The sequence below is a fragment of the Crocodylus porosus genome, unplaced genomic scaffold (assembly GCF_001723895.1).
Source record: "Crocodylus porosus isolate Cpor-Errol unplaced genomic scaffold, CroPor_comp1, whole genome shotgun sequence".
In the NCBI taxonomy this organism is placed as follows: domain Eukaryota; kingdom Metazoa; phylum Chordata; order Crocodylia; family Crocodylidae; genus Crocodylus; species Crocodylus porosus.
Window position 1 is genome coordinate 60,326,364 of NW_017728909.1, and position 21,824 is coordinate 60,348,187.

At 41.5% G+C, this 21,824-nt stretch overlaps 1 protein-coding gene across 1 annotated transcript in view; it reads left to right on the top strand.

Moving 5' to 3' along the window:
* Nucleotides 1-21,824, top strand: part of ADGRV1 (adhesion G protein-coupled receptor V1) — a 466,251-nt gene that overhangs the window by 376,019 nt on the left and 68,408 nt on the right. Inside the window, exon 86 of the mRNA XM_019532360.1 lies at nt 9,560-9,717. Within this exon, the coding sequence (XP_019387905.1) occupies nt 9,560-9,717 (158 nt within the window). The remainder of the gene's footprint in view (nt 1-9,559; nt 9,718-21,824) is intronic.

Below are 21,824 nucleotides of genomic sequence, written 5' to 3' on the forward strand. Positions count from 1 at the left end.
CCTGACCAGAATCAGTAACTTGTCACTCAGAGGTGGAATTTTCCTCCCTCTTCCAAATATGTGGTCATTCAGCCACTCTGAATCTGTTTGATTTAGCTAAACGTCAAACCTCCATTCCTGAACAGGCTCAACATGACGCTAGCCTAAAGTAACCTGCAAGCTCATTTAGTCAATGCTAATATTTTAGATCTGGTACATGACAGGACTGTTACGGAGCGGGGTGCAGGGGCAGCCGTGATCCCTCTAGCGCCCCCCTACCATGCCAAGTAGGTGATCCAGCACCCTCTTATCTCACAAAGCCACGTCTTTGATGCTATCTGGTTCTATATGGGAGGCTGCCCTTCATCCCCTAGTACACAGTGTTATGCTGGAACTATTCCCCGTTCCGTATGGGGTGACTCGGTGCACCCCAGCCTTAAGGGCTATGCTTGCCTCCAACCTCCCCTCTAGCACACCCCAAGCCTCACAGCTGTACTGGACGTTCTCGTGTCATATGCTCGCCCCACCTGGGGTCTCTCGATACGCGCACTCCCTCTCTCTGGGGTTTCTCTGCACGCGCGCCCAATATACTCGCCCCTCCCGGGCTTCTGTCCCCCTCTCGCCCTTTCCAGGCCTCTAGTCACACGCTCGGCTGTCATGCTCCTATCAGTCAGGCCCCTATCCGCATGTCCGCCCCTCTCCAGGCTTACTCTAGCGTGCCTGCCCCTCTCCCGGACTTCTACCACGCACTCACCCTTCTCCAGGACTTAGTGTAAGTAGGGTGCTAGTTGCTCACCCTGGAGCCTCTTATTTTAACCTGCCCTCCAGGCTTGTTCTCACATGCCAGCCTCTCTCCTGGACTCTTACCACACACTTGCCCAGGTTTCCTGTTCCCGTATGCTGCGCTGCCCGTGCTTCTTGCCCTCTCTTGGGGCCTATGCCATGCTGCCCGCACTTCTCACCCTCTCTCGGGGCTTCCCATGGTTGGGGCTCAGGCGGCCTTAGCTTTACCTGGCCCCCAGACCCGCCTTCTTGGGCCCAACTCACGCACTTACCATGCTTGGGGGCTCAGGTGGCCCGTAGCCGTGCCTGGCCCCTGACCCTTCTCCTGGGTCATATGCCCTACTGGGCAAAATGCTGCCCCCTTACGGGGCTGAGGTCACAACCCCCCACAACATCGTGCCTCTCTCTGGCGCTCACCTATAGTGCCAGCTCCGGCACCAATCACTGTGCCACCCTGGCACCACTTACTGTGCCCTTACTGGGCACCAGGAACCCCCAAATTATTGGGGAGTTCCCAGGAGGCCTCCTTGCACCCCTACAGCCTCACCCGGTCCTCCAGTAGTCACACAAACAGGCCTACTGCAAAGCAAACTACTAGCGAACCGGCTCTAACTCAAAATAGGCCTACCGGTTATAACATAAGGGTCCAGGCCCAAACTGGCCCTCTTGCAAAGGCATCTCTACCAGGATTCTCTCTGCCCTCACCATGCTGCATCCCCTTAGGTGCTCTGCTCTGCTGCAGAGCTCCTGCACCTCAGGCTGTCAGAAAGGAACTAGGTCTAGTCTCAGCCTGATCGCTTATAAAGGGCAGGCCCTGCCCCCTTCTAGCCAGCTGACCCACATTAGTTGCCCCGGCAACCCTCACCTGTGCTGCCCTATTGATTGGCAGCCATCCTTATTACTATTATTAGTAGCGAGCACCCTAGTGCTCTGCTACAAGAACCAAGAAGCACAACCAGTATGTAAGCAGACAAGGTTGCATACTCAAACATAATAACGTAAGGCTGAATCTTGAAGAGTTTATTCACCCTTTCTCAGTAACCTCTCACTGAAGCATATGAGAGATTGCTGTATAAAGACTGAATAAAAAGGTGTGCATTAGGGTTTGAATGTTCATCTACTCCACGGCTTCCATAACAAAAGGTAGTTGTATGCTAGACTTGGCACTTCCATTTCCTGCAACTTTTGTTTTTGCTGAGGGGGAAGATTGCAGCAAGCTTCTGAATACGTGTTTTGTATATGCCTGTGTATTCATAGAATGAACCCCTCAGGGTGCAGTCAGGGAAGTTAGGGGGAGTTTGGCTTGATCTAAGGTAAGTCAGGATGTGGGAGGGCTATCAGGGAGAGGTTTGGGAAGATGGGGTGCCAAGCAGGGTTCAGGTGCAGGGGTTGAATCCGGGGAGCAGACAGGGTCTGCAGGGATGGATTGGGGGATAAGGGAGGCAAGTGCCCAGGAGGTATTGAAGAGACAAGCAGGGTCCCTAGGGAGATTGGTGGGGCTTGGGAGGCTCATAGGGTTCACTGGGGGTGGTGGAGGGGTTCTCTCCCCCACCCCCTAGACCAGTGGCTATTTTTACCCTCACCCCCTCCCCACTCCTAGACAAACAACTCTTTAGAGAACCTGCCCCTTACCCCATCCAACCTCCCTCTCCCTCCACCCCAACTTAGTTTGATCAGCTACTGGCACTGGTGAATGCCAGTAAAACTTTCACCAGAAGTGGATTGCAGGATGTGGGGCTTTAACAGGCTTGAGGGGAGCTGAATGGTCTGCAGGGGGAGGTGTCTGTTGGGGAGTGAGGGGAAGTGCTTGGTGGACTAAAAATAGCTCACTGATGGGGACAGGATAGGAAAAGTGCAGTCCTAGGCCTGAGGCCAATCAGCTGGGCTTTCCCAGCCCTGGGGTTGCCCTGGGAACTTTACAGAAGTTCAGGGCAGTTAGATGGGTCTAAAAACGGCCAACCTGATCTTAGTTAGACTTCCTCACAAGTAGATTTAACTTATAGATTTCATAGATTTCATAGACATCAGGGCTGGAAGGGACCTCGGGAGATCATCGAGTCCAGCCCCCTGCCCAAAGGGCAGGAAGTCAGCTGGGGTTATTAGATCAGGTCAGCCATTTTTAGACTAAACTAGTCTTTCTGAGATTTCTGTACAGCTTGCATTTAGTTCAGCCATGAGGGGAGGGAGGGAGGTGGGCAGTGTGCGGAGACCTCCTGCAGCTGCCATCCATGCTGTCAGCAGCAGCAAGTGGTGAGTGAGGACTGCCTGCAGCTGCCAGTGGCAGTAGTGAGGGGGGGTGGCAACTGCCCACAAAAACCTCCAGTGGCCAATCTCACATGCCCCCCTCTACACATCACCTATGAGGTCAGCCTAATTAGGGATCTAAGTGTAAGATCCTCATCTGGGTGAACTAAGATAGATTAGGTGACCATTTTTTACGTGATATAATCTCCCCCTACCTCCCTGAATGTTTATACATACCCTCAGTGTTCTGTCTTGGTGCAGAGAAGGTTAATAACTTTTTAGCAAATATTCCCTTGCTGAAGAAATTAGTAGAACTGCCAAATGTTATTTGCAACAAAAAGTATGTAGCAGCTGCATAAATGGCAAATTAAAATAGCATCTTTGTTATTTGAACTCATCTTGGATGATAGTGTTTGTTATCAGGCCCCGATGCTGTGAGGATCTGAAGATTCAAAACTCTGCCAAAAGCATGCAGGTTTCTGGGTTTTGTTTTTTTTTTTAATCCACTGAACTTCTAACATTAAACTCTTCTTTTAATATTTCTGAGAAGACATCATCTCTCTAATAACACTTCCATAGTCTTCCTCAGAGGCACCGACTTCTTCCTCTAAATTAAGATCATATGCAGCTTCTGTGGCCAGATTTCCATAGTGAGGGTTTTTAGTGCACTAATCCATATGGAAACCTTTTCATTGTTAGCATTTCTGCTTCTTTTGAAATCCTGCAGATATTTTAATCTGCCTTTTTATTTATTTTTTGGTTTATGGCACTCAGGTACAAAGCCAAAGCAATATGCACCCTGGGTAGCCTTGTACCCTCAACTACCAGTTTAAAACTGAAGTAGGGTTGGGTGGAGCTCAGATAATTGTATTCTGTTTTATGTAAATTCTTAAACTGCAGTCATCACCACTATCCAACAGGGCATTAAGCACTGTGATTGATTAACATCTGTCTCCTGTTTGTTCTTTCATTGCCCCTCCTCCTTTCTTCCCTAGTCCCTCCCTACTTCCTCATCCCAGGGAAGAAGCATTTGCAGCTCTGTGTTTTCTCTGAATAGGTTTAAAGTTTGTACTTTTGAGAATGTAATGCCAAGAAATGCTCCTTTTCCTTGCATGGTCTTTATCCTGTACCCTAGTCTTCATCCTGCATGCAGCCCTCTGAATATACCCTCTGAAACCTTAAGCTGCTTTTTAAAAATATTATACAGGAAGCTTGCATAGAAATCATAAGACAGGTTTTGTGTGCTTGTGGTAGTCTTGGAGACATGCTGCAGCACCCTGTATTGTGGATTTCCTAAGCACTACAGGCTACTTGCCTAGGTAAAGCAAATTGCTGTAGTCTGACCAAAGGATGACAAAGGCATGAAACTGAAAGTAACCAACTGGTGATGACAGAAACTGCTATTCTCTTGAAGGCAGAACTAGATGAAAGCCTAGCATCGGTGAGAAATTAAAGATTGACCAGTTTTGGATATATATAGCATCCATTAAAGGAGACAACACAGTACTTGTAGATTCCTTTAAATGCTTTCTTCTGTTCCCCAGCTTTATCTCCATGTTGCTTGAGTACAGCTTCAGCCAGCTCTTCTTCCTCTAACTAATCTTGTCCAAGCAATAGGCCTTCACAGTGAGGCGATAGGCAGCAGCAGCCAATCATAACAGTAGCCAGTCACATAGGTAGGTTGTGTGTTACCTGCATATTGCAATCTGACCAATTCCCCAAGAGGTTGAAAGGAACTGGAGACGCAATTAATTCTTGTGGAATTCCAAAACTGAGGGGCCTTTTTTTGGGGTATGTGGTTGTTGTGCAGTGTCCTCTTGCTACTATACTGCAATACATTTTCCTCTTATTTTTTGTGAATTCATTGTTACTGTGACAAATTCATAATAACAGTAGAACAGCTTCTCAGATATGTTCTCAGATATCTCAGAAAAGTTCACAAAACAGCTACAGCAGCCAAAAGAGTGGCCCCCTACTGCTTCTCTTTTGTACCTAGGAGGATTCTAATCATTTGATAATCCAGAACATTTGCAGTGTTTCATGGCCCCTGACTTTCCACAGTTGGAAAACTCTCCTTGGAACTTAAGACAAGAGAGAGAATAAAATTCTGTATTTTTGCCAAATATGGTTTTTAAAAGTCTTGTCTTAGAAGGGAATCCCTGCTAAAATCATTGCTAATATGAAATACTTCCTAGGATTATTGTATTAAAATGCCAAAAGTCTCCCCTCCTTTTAAAACAAATTATGTAGTTGTACTAACAACTAATTGTAATGTGCAATGCGCCCCTTATATCAGTTGTTTTCTTGCTTTTGCTTTTTTTTAGCATCTAGAAAAAAACATGTGGGGTGGGAGGGTATGATCCTATTCAGATTCAAGAAAGAACATTAGTGTGTATTAAGGTGGAAGAAGAAAGGTAGGATAGATATTCACCTCATAGATTAGCTAAATAAGATACAAGAGAGCATAAGCTTTCATGAACCCAGGCTCACTTCATTAGACCATAGGAAAACCAAGAAAAGGGGTGTATAAGTATGCTTATCCCTTGAAAGAGTCCTAACCTTGTTAGGTATCAATTATAAGAACAGGTGTAGATAGAAGAGTCCTAGTCCCAGCTGGCCACTAGATGAGGTTATTTTAATTAGTGAATTAATTTAAATGTAGACCACTTATCTGGTTGTCCTCTTTTTCCAAAAGAAGACAATTACGTCTATTGACCTGTAATGCCCCAATCCATTCTGTATTATTAGTCTTTTTAAAGCAGTTTTTAAAACTACATTAAGATAGAATGGTCTTTCTGTAACAAGAGTTGACCATGGTAGATAAAATATTTCCAATTAAGTCAATTTCTAGTTTTGAACCAAATTTTTCAAGATCTTTTTTTTTTTTTAATGATTTCTAGTGGTAGAATTAAAAACATGTCTTTCATACTTATAATAATGGATATGCCTAGATTTTTGTTTTCTGTGACCTCAAATGGAAATTAAATCATTATATACTTGTGGAGAAATGTGTCTTTAAGGGGTTTTGTATTTGAAAAAATATTTTCAAAATTATCCCTAGATGTCACAGCTGAAATGCCTCTTCACAGGGGATCTGGAGTAGGTCCATGATAGGTTTATAGTAAGAAGGGAAATGTAGAGATTTTTGTGGAAAACACATGCAGTAAGTGGCTTTAGCATGAAATAACAGAGGAGGGTGAGGCTGGTGAAGAGTGAGGCAATACTAGTCTGGGGAATGTTACCATTGGGGAGACCAGAGAATAAAGGCTTATAAACGCTCCTCTGTGAAATGCAGAAGGAAGAAGAGGCTGGGTTTTGGAAACATTGTTACAGCAAGCACTAGGATCTCGCTGCAGTTCTGGTATATAGATAAAAGAGAGGAATGAGTCAAAGGATGACCCCTGAGTTATAGGAATGAATAATAATGGGTACAGTGTCAAAAGTGACAAAGAAAGGTAAAAGTAGGAGGAGTTCCTTGGCAGAAACAGTGAGGAGTTAACATGGCAAAAATGTAAGTTTAAGGTAGTAACAAGATTTCTGAAAGATATAAGAAATAGATGGGGACTGAGATGCTGGTTTGCTCAAGGGAAATGTGTTGGGAATAGAGAGGTATCTCTCTGAGTCTGCAGTGAAAAGCTTGTGTTAAAGCTATGAAATTGCAGCTAGATAAAAATTGCCTGAAGAAACTAAAGACCTTTGCTACTGCTCCCTTTTCTCGAGAAGATGTTGCCAAAAGAGTATTAAAGAAGTGGGCATGCCCCAAGATGACTTTTTGGAAGTAATTCAGATTCCTAATTACAAAAGGAGTGGGGGGCGGGGAAGTCAACAAATAAACCAGAATCTTAATTATTATTCCCCTTGGTCTGATGACTTAACTGCTAGGTGTTTCCTAACAGTAACCTTAATAACTCAGTATAGGCCACTCTGCTCCCATTTGATTATATTAGCAGTACTAGTAACTAGCAGGATATAGAAGTACAAAACATCTTACTCATGCAGGTAGCTCTGTCCTCACATGAATTAAAGGTTTCATTTACAAAAATGTGGTGTGTGAAAAAGTGTTATGTAGAAAACTGTGCTGCAGTAGGTTAATTTTAATCTTTAAACAAATAATGCTGGTAATTAGGGTGTTGATAAGGATATAGATGATTCCTGAATGCATGCAGTCTTTGCCGTTATTCTTCACACCATAGTTTGCTTGGGGATTGGAGAGGTTTTGCATCCATTGCCATCAAATGGTAGAAGGCTGGAGCACGCACAGTTTAAGGTGACAAATGGTTCACTAATAACAAATAAATGTGAGCTTCTGATATGTAGCAGAATACCTACTTCCTTACTATTCTGTAGTCCTATCCCATACATTTTTCAGTATGCAAGGCATGAAATATCTGTCTACATGTAAGGACAGAGCGTGCATAAAACATATAAGAAACACTGGCCTTCACCACCCCACCCTTTAAAAAGACTCAAAAATGAGTTTTAAACTTTTCAGACCTAATTCAAAACAGCTTTGTGTATTCCTCACCTTGTAAATTGCTAATATGTTACTTGATCTAACACCTGAGGACATTGATGAGAATGATCCATTTCTGTGAATTTTCATTCTTTATGTGGCTTTCATTAGTAGAGTCTAGATACTCTATTAATGCCTTTTTCAGCTTCTAGACAGCTGTCTACGAACATGAACCATATAATTCACTGCAGTTGTTAAGGTAAAAAAAAAGACAAAAACAAAACAAAAACAAAAAAAGGCGATATTAGAACTTATGGGCATGTCCACGTGTTCATTGATGCACCATAGTTACTGCACATTAAGATGAGTACTAAATCCATGTGCAGTAACTTGTGCAATTGTGCAGTAGGGTTGGTGCATGGCTTTTTAGTGATGCCTACTGCTCAGTGGCCTAATATTACCGTGCACTAGACTATTAGCACAGTTTTTGCCTGGCACACTACTGCTCAGTGTTGTTAGTATATTGCACAGCTAGTGTCTCGTGTACACATGCCCATGGGGCAGTATACCAGCATCAAGATCATCTTTGAAGACAGTATAATCTCTTCAAGTGAGTTTATTTTATACCAGTCTGCCTTCATTTAATACAGTTTAGACTAAACAGAAACACAATTTGGGAAGGAAAATGAATTTGATGCATAAGGAACATCAAATTAAAGGATTCAGCAGATCAGGTTTTATGGTAAATGTCTATAAAACACCCTTACTAACACATATATTTTAGTATGATAAGAAGTTACCATCTGTCTCTTGTTATATCATTTTGTGCAATATTTCCATCAGCAAGCAGCAATGGTTGAACAAATATTTGGCCAAGAGAGTCCTAACAAGGATCTAGATTCTACAAGGAGAGGTAGTAAAATCAGTGCTTGGAACTGAAGCAGTAGTTCCCTGAAATAGTTCACTGGAATGGAGATACAGGCATGCAGGATTTGCCAATTCAGAAGCAAGCCTAAGCAAGTACAGAGGAAGCTTAGATGACATTTTTTCCAGCCTTTTCCAGTGTGTATATTACATCAGCATAGGCTCCCTTTAGACTTTAAATGGCAGGGATGACTTAACAAGTGGTAAGGAGAGGCTATCCACATTGCAGCTTCTGAGTGGGTGTAGTCATGATCCTATACCCTCTGCAGTCACTCTCAGAGCTCTTCATTTGACAGCACAACTTTGCATCAGACTCAGTGCAGGTCAGTGGTTCTCAAGCACAGTCTGGCTTTATTGGAGTGTTTAGCAAAGCCTGTTCTCCCATGTGGTGGTTTGTATCCTGTCATTTGTCAATACTTTATATCACATTCCTGAGTATACTATTTTTTCAGTGATACTTTGTTTGAATGTTCATCTAAACCTAAAGAAGGGCACTTCGTACTTGAAATCTTGTCCAACAACCCTCTCACTACATGGTTTGTCTAATAAAGATATCACAACAACCGCTTGCCTCCTGTACATCCTATTTAAAAAGTTATAATGTTAATCTATGGAAAGGGTGAAGAGAGGCAAAATAAAGAAATTAATGGAAGTGGAAGAACATTTGGCTTCAAAATACAAGTGACATGTAATTTCCAATAACTAAATGGGAAGTAGCTGTCTTGCCTTTCAATTTAGCTGTTTTATGTAAAAAATATGTTTTTCAAAATGTCATTTGCTGTTTTAAGGGCTAAGTATGGAAAATTGCATAATGTACTTTTAAACTTGTGTAACTAGGAAAAATCACATTAAATAAACATAGAATGTATAGTGTTTTGTTAAAATGTACTTAGTTCCAGTTTAGAGGTTGATTTATCTCTGGTGTCTGGTCATGCTAAAAAAAAATATGACACATTACTAATTTCCTAATGTATTATTTTAGTTTAGCTATGTTAAATGCTTAAAAACCTTTTAAAACAATGCGCTCAAGTGAGATTACTTTGGGTATGTAGTTAAAGCATATGTAGATTGCAAAATATATCCCCCTTTGAGACTGTATTTGACTGCTTGTGTGTAATCATTCATGTTGTTCTTAATGTTGATAAAACTGTTGCTTTTATGTATTTTTTCTTTTAGGTGCTTTATTCCAAATGTCTACGCTGCCCTCTTCACTGCTGCTTTGGTACCACTCATGTGCCTGGTGGTGGTATTTGTTGTATTCATCCATGCCTACCAGGTAACTCCTCAGTGGAAAGCATATGATGATGTTTTCAGAGGAAGAACTAATGCCTCAGGTAAGAGATGTGGGATGCTTCCAAAGAAAATATTGAAGGCAATTCTGACTTAGTGTGAAATTCACTCCAGGGAAAAACACTTGCTGAGAAACCCCAACTCAGATAAACGTTTAAGCTCATACATAAATTCAAGCATGTTAGGGTTTCCTTTGAAGTCAAAGGGACTCTTTCCAGCTTAAAGTTATGTCTGACTTTTAGTATCTTGTCAAAGCCTTCTGCATTACTTACGTGTTTTATGTTGTCTTTCTATAGTGCCTCTAAAAAAAAAAAAACCTCTTCTGTAAACAGGTACCATTACATAGTTATTAATGGGGTTGTATTTATTAATACAGGGCTGAATGAAGTTTTATAGAAGTTCCAGTAAGCATTGATCTCTGTTTTTAAGATATAGATTGAGATACTTAAAAGAAAACTATAATACTATAAAATTATAAAAATTAAATTGTATCTTAGATGACTACATTACCTACTGGATAACGAAATGTTATGTGTGTTATATCTACCTTTTAGATGCAGTGCATCTACTTTTTAGAAATACTCAAAGTAAAATATGAAATCTCTGAGGTCTGGAAACTTCTTCAAAGATGTATTTCTTTCCAGTGGTAAATTACAAAATTTCCTAATGGTAGTTTAAGCTGGATAAGATCTCAGTGCTCAAATATAACATGGTTCATATTCTTTCAACTGCTTAGTGTACTGTTCTTAACATGGTGTGCAGCTTGTTCCCTATCTACCCCTTCAGGATAAGGCAGAAATGCCTGCAGCCTTCATAAAACTGAGGCAGTTCACTGTAAGACAAAGAAAAATATCATTAGTTCAGTTAAATCCTTCTTTTTATATATTAAAGGTATATTTGTCTTAGTATAAAAGTTCAAAAGCTCCAGAAGCAATGATACCTGCTGAAATGGTAGCATTTTTGTAATTCTATTTTGTCTTAACCATTAATTCTTAAATTAGTTATTCACAGATGCGTAAAATGTATCAGCCAACCTTCATTAGTCTTAACTTTCAGTCCTGTTTTGCATAGAACTAATGGATTTAGCCCTGCCCAGTGCACAGGTATGACTGGAAAAAGAAAATTCCTGAATTTCCTGAGACAGTCCTGAAATGTCCTGGCTATTTAGATGATAACAATAACAGGATGATAAAGATAGGTGCCAGAATATATTAACAGAACCAAAATTGTGGTTGCATAGACTTGAATAAAAATATGAATAAAATACATTATTAAATTGATATGGTATTAACTGCTGTGTTGCAAAATAGTTCTAGATCAGGGTGAAGAGGAAATTGTGAGATGTTTGGAAAAAATTAAATTTTTAGGAAAAGATTAATAAAAGTAAGTGTTCATAAGGGTATTATTTTATCAGTATAAGTGATGAATACTTTGGTACACAGATATATTCAAGGGAAGCTACCAGATTTTTTCAAATATAAGACAAGATTTTTTCCTCTCCAATAAGCCCCAATCAACATGGGGAAAAAGTTCCTTGTTCTACATTCTCATTCAAGGAAAACTCATTAAATACATTGCCTTCATTAAATTGCTGCCAAAAACAGCATGTGCTCAGTAATGGAAACCATCTATGAAGATGATTAAATTTAGCCAATGCTGAGCATGACTGTAAAACCCATAGCCCATATTGGGCAAACATACTGATTTGGGAACCTACCACATTTTTTTTTAATTTCATTTCCAAGGCCAAATCAGTTCCGAATTAAGTTCCAAATTTCAACTGAGCAGAGCTTAATCCTTCAAGTCTGTGAAGTGCTACCACTGGCAAGTATCGTACCCTCTGGACTCTTCATTCTGGGGCTTCAAATATTCCCAAATCCATGCCAGACATTCTGAGTACAAGCCCTAAGCCCAAAAGCACTGAAGATCAGGAGCACTCTAGTCTAACTTGCCCCTAGCCAAAAGGTTGAAAGCCCTATAGCAGTCCCCCATTGCCATAAATTTTGTAGCCAAGATCCATGCATTTAGAAGCATTTTCAGACTCTTGCAGGGGTCAGCCTGCCTGCAGTGTAAGGAACAGGCCTTTAACCCGCACTGACTTTTTTTCCAGTCATGGTGAGCTACTACATTGACTACATTTTAATTTTGTCTTCATTCTCTGTGTATGATGTACAATCAGCGTTGTATTACAATGGCCATGTATAGACAAAATGAGGAGCATGTATGCACGACACTGTCAAGCAGGCTAAATGCCTTTGTACCACTTTAATGGTGTCGGTGTTTGCACGCCTTGGCGGCATATTGTATATTAATTCCAGCCGCTGTAGGAAATTTGGCGACATAATGTGCCTTAAATGACTTGGGGTGTAGCAAACTAAAACTCCACCATCCAGCAGTGCAGGAAGCTCTGCAGGCAGCTTGGCAGCAGCCTGGGAAGGCAGGCTCCGCCCAAGAAAAGCGTCAAGCCTGATCTATTTCCCCCATGACCCCCACAGCCTGTCCGCCTGCCTGAGCTGCATGGGGGCGTGGTGCTTTCCTCCGCAGCTGTGGTGCCCCCCCAGGACTGCCCAAGCCAGGGCAGGTGACTCCTGGGAGGGGTGTGTGCCACTATCATGGAGAGAAGCACCAGCCCCCCACACAGCCCAGGGACTACTCTGCCTGCTGGAAGCTCACCATGAGAGAGGCAGGTAAGTCGTGTGTGCGCACAACATGGTGGTTTAATTGGCCCTAAATTGAAGCGGTATTTTTAAAAACCCACTACTTCAATTTAGGGCCCCCATTTCATCTACACACACCCAATATGTGCCAGAATATTCCTCCCAGCTGCTTGGGGCCTTGCTAACAACCAATAAAGATTTTTGGTGTCTGTGCCTGTGTGTTGTCCTTTTGTTCTCACTCACCACAACTTTGCTTTAACTTATTTTGAGCAGAAGCCTCCCCGTGGGTCTAACATGCTCAGGCGGGACCAGTGGTTGTCTTCCTGGGGCTCCTACCTCCCCTTATACCCTTTCCTTTCAGCAACCAGCTGTTTTTGAGGAGATCTTCAAAATGAGCCAAAAGTCCCCTTCTAGAAAATCAGTGTCAAAATTATAAACAATCAGTCCAGACTCTACCAATATAACAAATTTATAACTGAAACTGTAACATAGACAAACTCATGGTTAGTTGCTCTCTCATGCAAGACACCCTCGCAGTATCCTGGAATCCCTCCCTTGTTCTCCTCCATCTGGGGTCCTGTTCCAGTGCCCTTCTTACTGGACACTCCTGTGACTGTCCAGATTTGCAATGCTTTTCTTCTGCCCCCTCTCTGGGGCTAACTTCCGATGTCTAGCTGACCTTTTCCTTCCAGCCAGCTATCTTCGGTATGCTGTTCCTCCTTGGTGTACCAGCTCTCTCTCTGTTGCTGGCTCTCCCCAGCATGCAGGCTTTCTCTAGTTGCATGTTTCCTGCTTTCCTCCAGATTCTGGTCCTCCCCGGCATGTAGGCTCTTCCCTGCCTACCTGCTGTCCTTGGTGTGCTGGCTTCCCTCCCAATGCCAGTCGTCTCTGGCAGGCTGCCAGTCAGCTGGCTGGTGGCTTTTGTCTGGGGCCAGCTTATCTGTTATACCAGATGTAGCCAGATGCCTGCCTACCTGCACCCAGCACACGCCCTTAAAGCATGTCTGGGGCTGTTTGGGCTCTGAATGCTGCTCCCTCAATGCTGCCAGGACTCTTGCAGCTCTATCAGCGCTTCCTAGGCCCTCCGCCCTACTCTCGGGGTCCAGTGCTTCGTTCCCTGTCCCGTGCTCTTCAGGACAGTGGGAGGCATGCTCCCACAGCCGAGCTGAGCCTTCTTTCCTATTTCTACTGATTCCTGCTTCTTCACCAGCCTTAAATGTCTAGCAAACATCACCACATGGGGCCCTAAATAGTTCACCCAGAATCCCCTCTCTCAGTCTGGTGCATATGATTAATGTGGTCCCACCCTCCATGATGTGGAGCCAGACCTGGTTGCTCTGTGCTTCATCTGCATATAATTTTTGGACCATCACAGGGCTTATGACAAGACAATCCAATTTCAGTCATGAGTCGGGGTGGGGGGAAGGGGGGAAACTAATTAGCATGTGGTTCTTTTGTGAGAGTGGTATTTCTGATCACTGTGGTAAATACTGATCAGTGCTGATCTATGGGGTCACCATGGCTTGAAATGCTGTTCACTTTGCTGGAGCCCAGTCCAATGAACAATATGGTAATTTATAAGGCTTTTGGGTTTTGGACTAATAACACACATGGTTTGTATTATATAGAAGTAGGTATAAAATTGCTGCTTTAAAAGAATGCTTATGGAGCACCTGTGTTAAAACTTGCAGCAGTTTCAAAAAAGGTAAATGGTTGTAGCCATGTTGGTGTAAGGACATAAGCAGATAAGGGTAAATCTGATAACTTTGCGTATATCTGATAACTTTTATTAAGCCAGCCAAAATAGTTGGAAATATTCTTCTTTGCGATCTTTCACAGTAGTTTCAAAAAAGGTAAAATGCTAACAATGAAGTGATGAAGAGGAAGAGGCTGCAGGGGGAAGAAGTTGAGGGGCAGAGAGCACGAGGGCCACCTGACCCCACAAATCTATGCTGTAACAGTAGAGGGGAACAAATTCAAGGCAAACCTCCAATTATTAGACTCTGTACCTGAAAGATGTAGCAAATGTGTAAATTTTCCATATAGAGTCTAATTACTGGCAGTCAGGCATTTTATATTCAGGGTTGTCTTATGGTAATATTTACTTGTCCTAGTCCTTCAGGTAAACACATTCCCACTGAAAATATATGCAATATAGGTGGGAGAGAGATTGAAGGGGAGACTCTATTTTGAGTAGAAAATAATGCTCTCTGGTGAGTCTGGCAGTGTCAATGGTTTCTACAAGGCTAATATCTATTAGTATATTTAGACTAAGAATAGATTTAAATAAGAACATGTTATTTCACTTGTCTGTAAAGCATACTGCACACACACAAATAATATAGTGATTTGCAAACTTCCTAAAGTCACAAAACCCTTTCATATCACTTCTGCTGCTGTGGAACTGATACTGAGCCAGGTGACCCAACCCAGCAATGGTTGTGCAGTGACTCCCAACCTGTTCTTCCATTGCCCAGTGTTTTCCCAGAACCCCAAATGAGCTGTTGTGGAACCCCAGGATTCCATGGAGCATAGTTTGAAAAGCACTGTAATAACAAATAATAGGCTTCAAATTGGTCTTGTCAAATATTTCTTTTACTGGAATTTAAGAAGTGGTTGAACTACTGAACTTTTCATACAAACATATGCTTTCTTTTAAGATCTAGTTTCAGTCCATTCTTTTTTCCAGTGTTGTTTATTCTGTTTTATATACGTAATCAAAATGCAAATACAGATACCAGTTTATTTTTTAAGAGAACTGGCTGATGGCTCCAGGTAGTTCTGTCTGTGAAATGGACTAAAAGGTCATGCAAGTGATATCATGATTAATGATTATACTGTAAGAGCAGAGATGTACAACTACAACAAAAAATTATCTGGAAATAGTCTGTTGTATAAAGCACAGCAATTTCAATATTGCCAGTTTACTAGTATTGGTGAACTCTGATTTTTTTTCAGAAAGAAAAAGTGTCCCAAATACCGGTACATGTGTAATTATTATATGCACGTAGATATTTATGCAGATGGCCACTGGCATGAATATCTGGACCTGCAGTAATTATATTGCCATTGTGGAAGCTGTTTGGAAATCATTAAGCTAACTTGGATCTGAATTTTAATATTGTGTTTCACTTTGTCCTCTCTCTAGGTGTGGATAGATTCCTATCAGTGCCAAAGGGGGTTCTCACATGTTCTTGGTACTAAATAATGTTGGGTATTATCATATACATCTAAGGGGAAAATTTCACCCTTTGGCAACTGTAGGTAGGACATGTCTTCACATGAATTAATAGTTTCTTAGACCAGTATTCCACTATTGTAGGGAATAAACTGGTTGTCTGTGTAGACACACAGCTTTTTATCTTTCTGTTCTTTTATTTTCCTTAATTTCTATTTATTTACTTTAGATAATATAAGTAAATGTTATATTCTTTCTGTATGCTTGAGTTCTTCTGTTTCCCTGGACTGATCTGAAGTCACCAAAGAAAGGTAGGAAGCACTGCACAGAGGAACCCAAAGAGTTCATTGTTCTGTTCCCAGCGCATTTTTTGCCAGGGACCAGAGGAGGAGTGAATTTGATTCTCTCACTACCACTGACGTGCAATGAAATGAATCCTTATCATGAGGGTGTCTCTATTGGCATATGCTACATAATATTGCTTTTCTTGCTCTGTAGGAAAAAAATTGTCATAGAAAACAGTTCTTAGCAGTTCTGCTGGCTTAGCCTAGGGAAATTAAACCACGTTCTTCCCAAAAAAGTTTGAAGCCTTATTATAAATTTTTGATTTTGGCTTTCTTTTTCTTTCTTTTGTTGTCTGCAAAGAAAAGAAAATTGAATCTAACCCTCCATCCAGTAACTCAGTAATAGTGCTTTTGTACAGATTCTTAAACCTCAAGATGCCCTATCATACTCAAAATCTATTTTCTATTCAGATTGTTCCTGGTTAGACAGTTCTCTGTCTTCCTGCCTTTCATAGAGATGTTCTTCCCATTCCTGTAGACTTATTCATTCCTTGATTGGGAAGTTGCAATCCAATAATTTACACGTCTTCAAGTAGCTCTTTCTTCTTTAAAGAAAGTATCATGGCCCAGTTACAACTAGTTTAGTCATGAATGACGCATGCCTCTGGAGGCTGGGCAGGGCATGGCAGCCACCCACAGGTGATGGAAGCTGTGTCAGTGGCAGGGGCATAGCAGTGGCAAGTGGAGACCGTCTGCTGGCAGCCACGGCAATGTTGGCAGCAAGGGTGCGCTGAGTGGGGACTGCCCACAAGCGGCCAAAGTGGTGTCGGCAACGGTGAGCAGCAAGCAGGGACCCTACCCGCAGCCATCTGTAGTTGCATTGGCAGTGAGGGGGGACAGTGACTGCCCACAGAAACCAGGAGTGGCTTCGGTAGTGGTCAATCTCGGGGGGGGGGGCACATGTCCCCCTGTGCTCCCCTGATGTGTTGCCTATGAGTTTAGTTTATTTCTCCTTTTACCAGTTGCAGATACCATTAGGGCTGGGTGAAATGGCTATGTTTTGTTTCAGTTTTTGGATTTGGCCATTTTGGATTTTGGTTTTAGTTTTGGATTTGACAGTGATTCGTTTTGGAGTTCTGTTTCGATTCAACTGAATCTATTTCAGAGTTTTGATGCTGTTTCGATACTGATTCAGATATGCCAGGAAGAGGCAGGCACAGACAGGCAGCTGAAGGTTTTCCTGTGGCTCCTCTGGCTATGCCTGCCTTTGCCCTGGTGTGGAAGCCACAGGAGAACCCCCATGATTTCCCTGCCTGGCCCCAGCCTCCCAGCACTTTACAAGGAGGGCTGCAGGGCTGTGCCAGACTGTTCCCAGGAGGCACCTCTGAGACATTCTGAAACATCTGAAACATTATCAAAACTTTTCAGATGGTTTTGTTACATTTCAGAGATGTTTTTGAGCCTTCAGCTTCATTTCGGATTCAGTATTTCAGGTGCTGAAACGGGCCAGAATACCCTCGAAACAAAATGGCTGCTGAAATTTTACACAGCCATAGATACCATTGCACCGGTCTGTGACTTCACTGTACATAAAACTGTACCTACCAGCCTCTTTTGTTCAGCCTAAGGTGGCACTGTGAAAGCATGTGGATGTAGAGCATGGTAGATCTGTGTTGCTTATAAATAGGTTTGAGGAACTGGCATTAGGTCAGGAAATTTTCTACATTGGTATCAGATGGGAGGAAAAGAGGTCACGCAATGGTCAAGAAATAATTATCTATTTGTGAAGAACCACAGCAAGCTCTAAAATCACAAATAGAAAAAAGCAAGCTCACAATGAATTTAATTTGTCATCTTACTAAACCCAATCTAGCTTTACAAAGACATAAAACTGGTTTATTTAGAGAACAGAGTTAAACTTTGGACTGATGATTATTTTTAGATCCGTTTGCTTAGCCCTATTGCAAATATGTTCTGTTGACTTGAGAATTTTTCTATAAATAGAATTGTTCAAAAGTCAGTTTTGACAGAAGCCAAATGAAAAGTGCAGTGATAAATAAACAAGCCTTGGGTAAATTAGTATCAAGGTTTGTAGGGTGAGATTCTGATTACACTGACGTTGGGTGGTGGTAGAAGGGGACCTGGGATGGTAACTGGCATATGCTGCTGACAAATGACTGAAATTTGGTCAGACTGGAGGTGATTGTTGATTCTTTAAAGAACTTATATGCATAGATATAGAAAAACAATATTGATCAATATGACAGAAAATTAACAGATAACTGAAGAGACGTATATTGTCATCCAGTATTTACATGTTTTATTTTGCAAACTGTTCACTGCTTCTTTTTTAATTTTAAATAATTAAGAAACAAGTTTGAGTATAAAAAAAGTTCCTCTGTCAATATTAGTGCCCAGTTTCAGCTGAGAAATGAGTTTTGTTTTATTTTGGGAAAAGTTTTTTGTTTTTTTTTTTTGTTTTTTACACTGGATGACCTCAATTTATTGAACAATATGTAGTGACATAGCTTTCATGCTTCAGCCATAAATGCTTGAACACTTACCTAACTCAGATTCTGTCCTTGTAAATGGTGCCAAAATCAGTCTAAAGATTAAAAAATCACTTACCAATTGCCCAAATGGAACAGATTCTAATAAATTATGCCTTAGGTATTTGTGTGCAACTTTTTAGCCACCTTTTGCTCCTTTTCCTGTTTTCTGGTCTGGCTGTGTCTGGGCCCTTCTGTCTTGGCATAAGTTAAAGTAGCCTGCAAGTTGTTCTGATCTCTGCAGCTGCTGACAGCTTCCAGAAGACCATATGGCATCCATGGTTTCAGCCAGCTGTATAATGTCCCAGATACACTTCCTGTACTTTTCAGAGAGTGTAGCCTAAACCTGGACTTTTTGGCAAGGTATAGAAGTTATATTTATTGTGCAGTAGGTGTGCAGAAAGTGCTCTACATCCGTAACTGAACAAATGGTCAGGGCACATAGTGCTGTAAAAATGGCAGATCCCACTCTTTAAACTTCAGTGCTGTAGGTTAGAGCACTGCAGTGAACATCTATACCTGATCTCATCGCAACTCATCATTGGTTACATTCTGCCGGCACCCCATGGGGCTTAGCAGCACCCCGCTCATCCCCCCTCACAGAATGACGCCCTAGCCTCAGCCAGAGTGCCAAGTCCCCATCCTCAGGCTGTCAGTGAAGCCTCTGTTCCCAGACCCCAGTCCTGTCTCTCAATTGCTGACTCACCATGTGGGTGTGGTTTTGGCCAATATGGTTATTGCCCTCACCTTATATGTTGGCTCAGTCCATTTTCCCTTTCTAGCTTATCTCTCCCCACTCTGACCCCTTCAGTTAGCATAGATACATGCACACAAAGAAACCTGCTTATTGCTGAATTTTTCTTTTTGCATAGTGTAATGGTGCAAGTGCTGAATGTGCTTCATCTCTAATTTCAGGCTGAAAGAAATCAGGATGGCTTCTGCTCACAGTTAACCTGTCTTAAGAATTGATTCATGTGCACTGATTTCTGGCACTGGGAATGTTCCCTAATGGATGTAAAAAATATACTTGAACATGCTCAAAATGTACGTCAGCACACCTATGCATACTTGTATGTAGCATCACTACTTTCCAACTTGTCTTGGGAAAACCAAATGTATGTATTCAATATCTCATAAAGAAGCAGAGAGTGTTTTTCTGTTCTCGTATCTTAAAGGCAGTTTTTTAATAATTCTGGCCACTTGAGTAATGGTTTGGAACCATGTGCACTTGATAGAAAGTTGGTTCAGACAATCTGCTGCATAGTTTGAAGTATGTTGCTGGGAGTTTCACAGATGCATATGTAGGTCAGCTAGCTCCAGGGACTCTTTTTTTGTCAAGCTCCCACATTGTTTGTTTTTCGTGGCTATATGAATAATAATATCCAATGGTCTTGCTAGTCTTGATGTAGTGTTCCTTTCTTATAGCCATTCAGATATCCCACAAAAACCTGCTGGAACATAATATTTATGATGTTTCTCTTAGGAAACACTTCACTTTCTTCAATGGCAGGAGAGGGAACTTTTTCCCCACCTTTCCAATCTGCTGCTTGCAAAAGAAGCAGTGATTTTATTTTCCTTTCTGAAACCAGTAGATTCTCTACAATCTGTGCAGAATTTTGAAAGCCAAGAGACAAAAAGTGCTACCCTCCTGAAGCCTTAGGCAGTGGAGGTAGTCAGGTTGTCCCATTTGCCAGCTCCTGCCCCAGAAAGGATGACTTAGGATAACCAGGGATTTGGTACTGTGTCAATATTCCATTAGTTCTTTTTTTATTGTCTAAGCTGGCACCCAACATTATCTGTCAATAGGAGGCATTGTGTGTCTGCAGGACAGGGAGTGGAGCCCCAACCTACAGTGCCAGGACAATACATTGTTTACCAATAAATTCTCTGAAGGTTTTCAAAGGCATTGTTTCTTTGTAGTCAGGGCAGTAAAACTCCCATTGTGTGTTTTCTGAAGTAGTCTAGTAGATACTGCAGGGAACTTTGGGGGAGTGGGGGTTGAAGTTTATCACACAATTCTTCAGTCACATGTAAGTTGTTGAAATGTAGTAATATTTAAATCTGAAATTGGTAATTTTCCCTTGACTTCAATAAAGCAGAATTGGGTCTTTGTATTGTACTGTTCGGTCTATAAGGTACATTTCTAGCTTGCCCTTGTTTTGTCTCCTAGCAGTGAATTAGAGAAATTGCCTAAGCTTGGGAAAATCCTATCTGAGGCTGTGTAATCATTAAGTTGCAGTTACAAATATTTAAAAATTGTACAGTTTGGGGGAAGGGGAAGAGAGGAAATAGTACATTCAGGGGTGAATGAAGCCAACTAAGGCTTATCAGGTAAAGCTGCTGAGATTTATACACTGTAAAGGAAATAAGAATAAGTGCCAGCTATGTGTGGGGGTCTAAATTAGGGAGGAAAATTGTGCCTGAAATAATTTAGGGGCACTCCACTTTCTTCATCTCATGGCTTTTGCAGGGGGGAAAAAAATAACCAAAAAGTAAACTGTATTTCTATAACCATTTTTATAGTGTGAATTGTAATTATTTGTTGTGCTTTCCCTTTCCACAAATATTCTATAGTACCTTTAATTTGTTGTGTCAGCAGCTATTCCTACCAGCAAACCTATTTTCTCTATTTGTGGAAGAGCAAGCATAAGAAGGAGTCTGAATAAAATTTAAGCATATTTGTTTGATTTAATATTTTCCAAAAAATGTTTTGAAACATGTACTCATCTTCTCTCATTCACTGTAATCATACAACTTTCCTTGAATTGTTGAGCAAGCGTCCATGGAATTTTATTGAATTAAGGCCCTCAATTAGCCCATTTATAGTTCTTTAATACCAAAATACACAGGGATTAATACTGGAGTCCCACTAGGCCATCTAATAATAGAAATTCTGAAAACAATTGAGAGTTGTTGCAGTATGTCTTCAAGTTTATCCTAAGCATGTGACTTAAGAGGAGAGGCTGAGGAACCTGGGCTTATTTAGCTTGCAGAAGAGAAGACTGAAGGGGGATTTGATAGCAGCCTTTAACTACTTTTAACTACCCAAAGGGTGTTTCCAAAGAGCATGGAGCTAGACTGTTTGCAGATGACAGAACAAGGAACAATGGTCTCAAGTTGCAGCAAGAAGACTTTGGGTTGGATATTATGAAAAACTTTCTGACTAGGAGGATGGTGATGCACTGGAACAGGCTAGCTAGAGAGGTGGTAGAATCTCCATCACTGGAGGTTTTTAAGGTCCAGCTTGATAAAGCCCTGGCTGGAATAATCTAGTTGGGGCTGGTCCTGCTTTGAGCAGGGGTTAGACTAGATGACCTCCTGAGTTCCCTTCCAACCCTAATTTTCTATGATTCTAAGAAAATTAAGGAGAAGTTATAACTGCTTAATAAGCCTTGGGAAATAAGGGAAGAGAGACAATAAATAACATGGTCACTAACAAATGGAAAAAGCATTCTACATTAAAAGGGTGTATATTCCATTTTT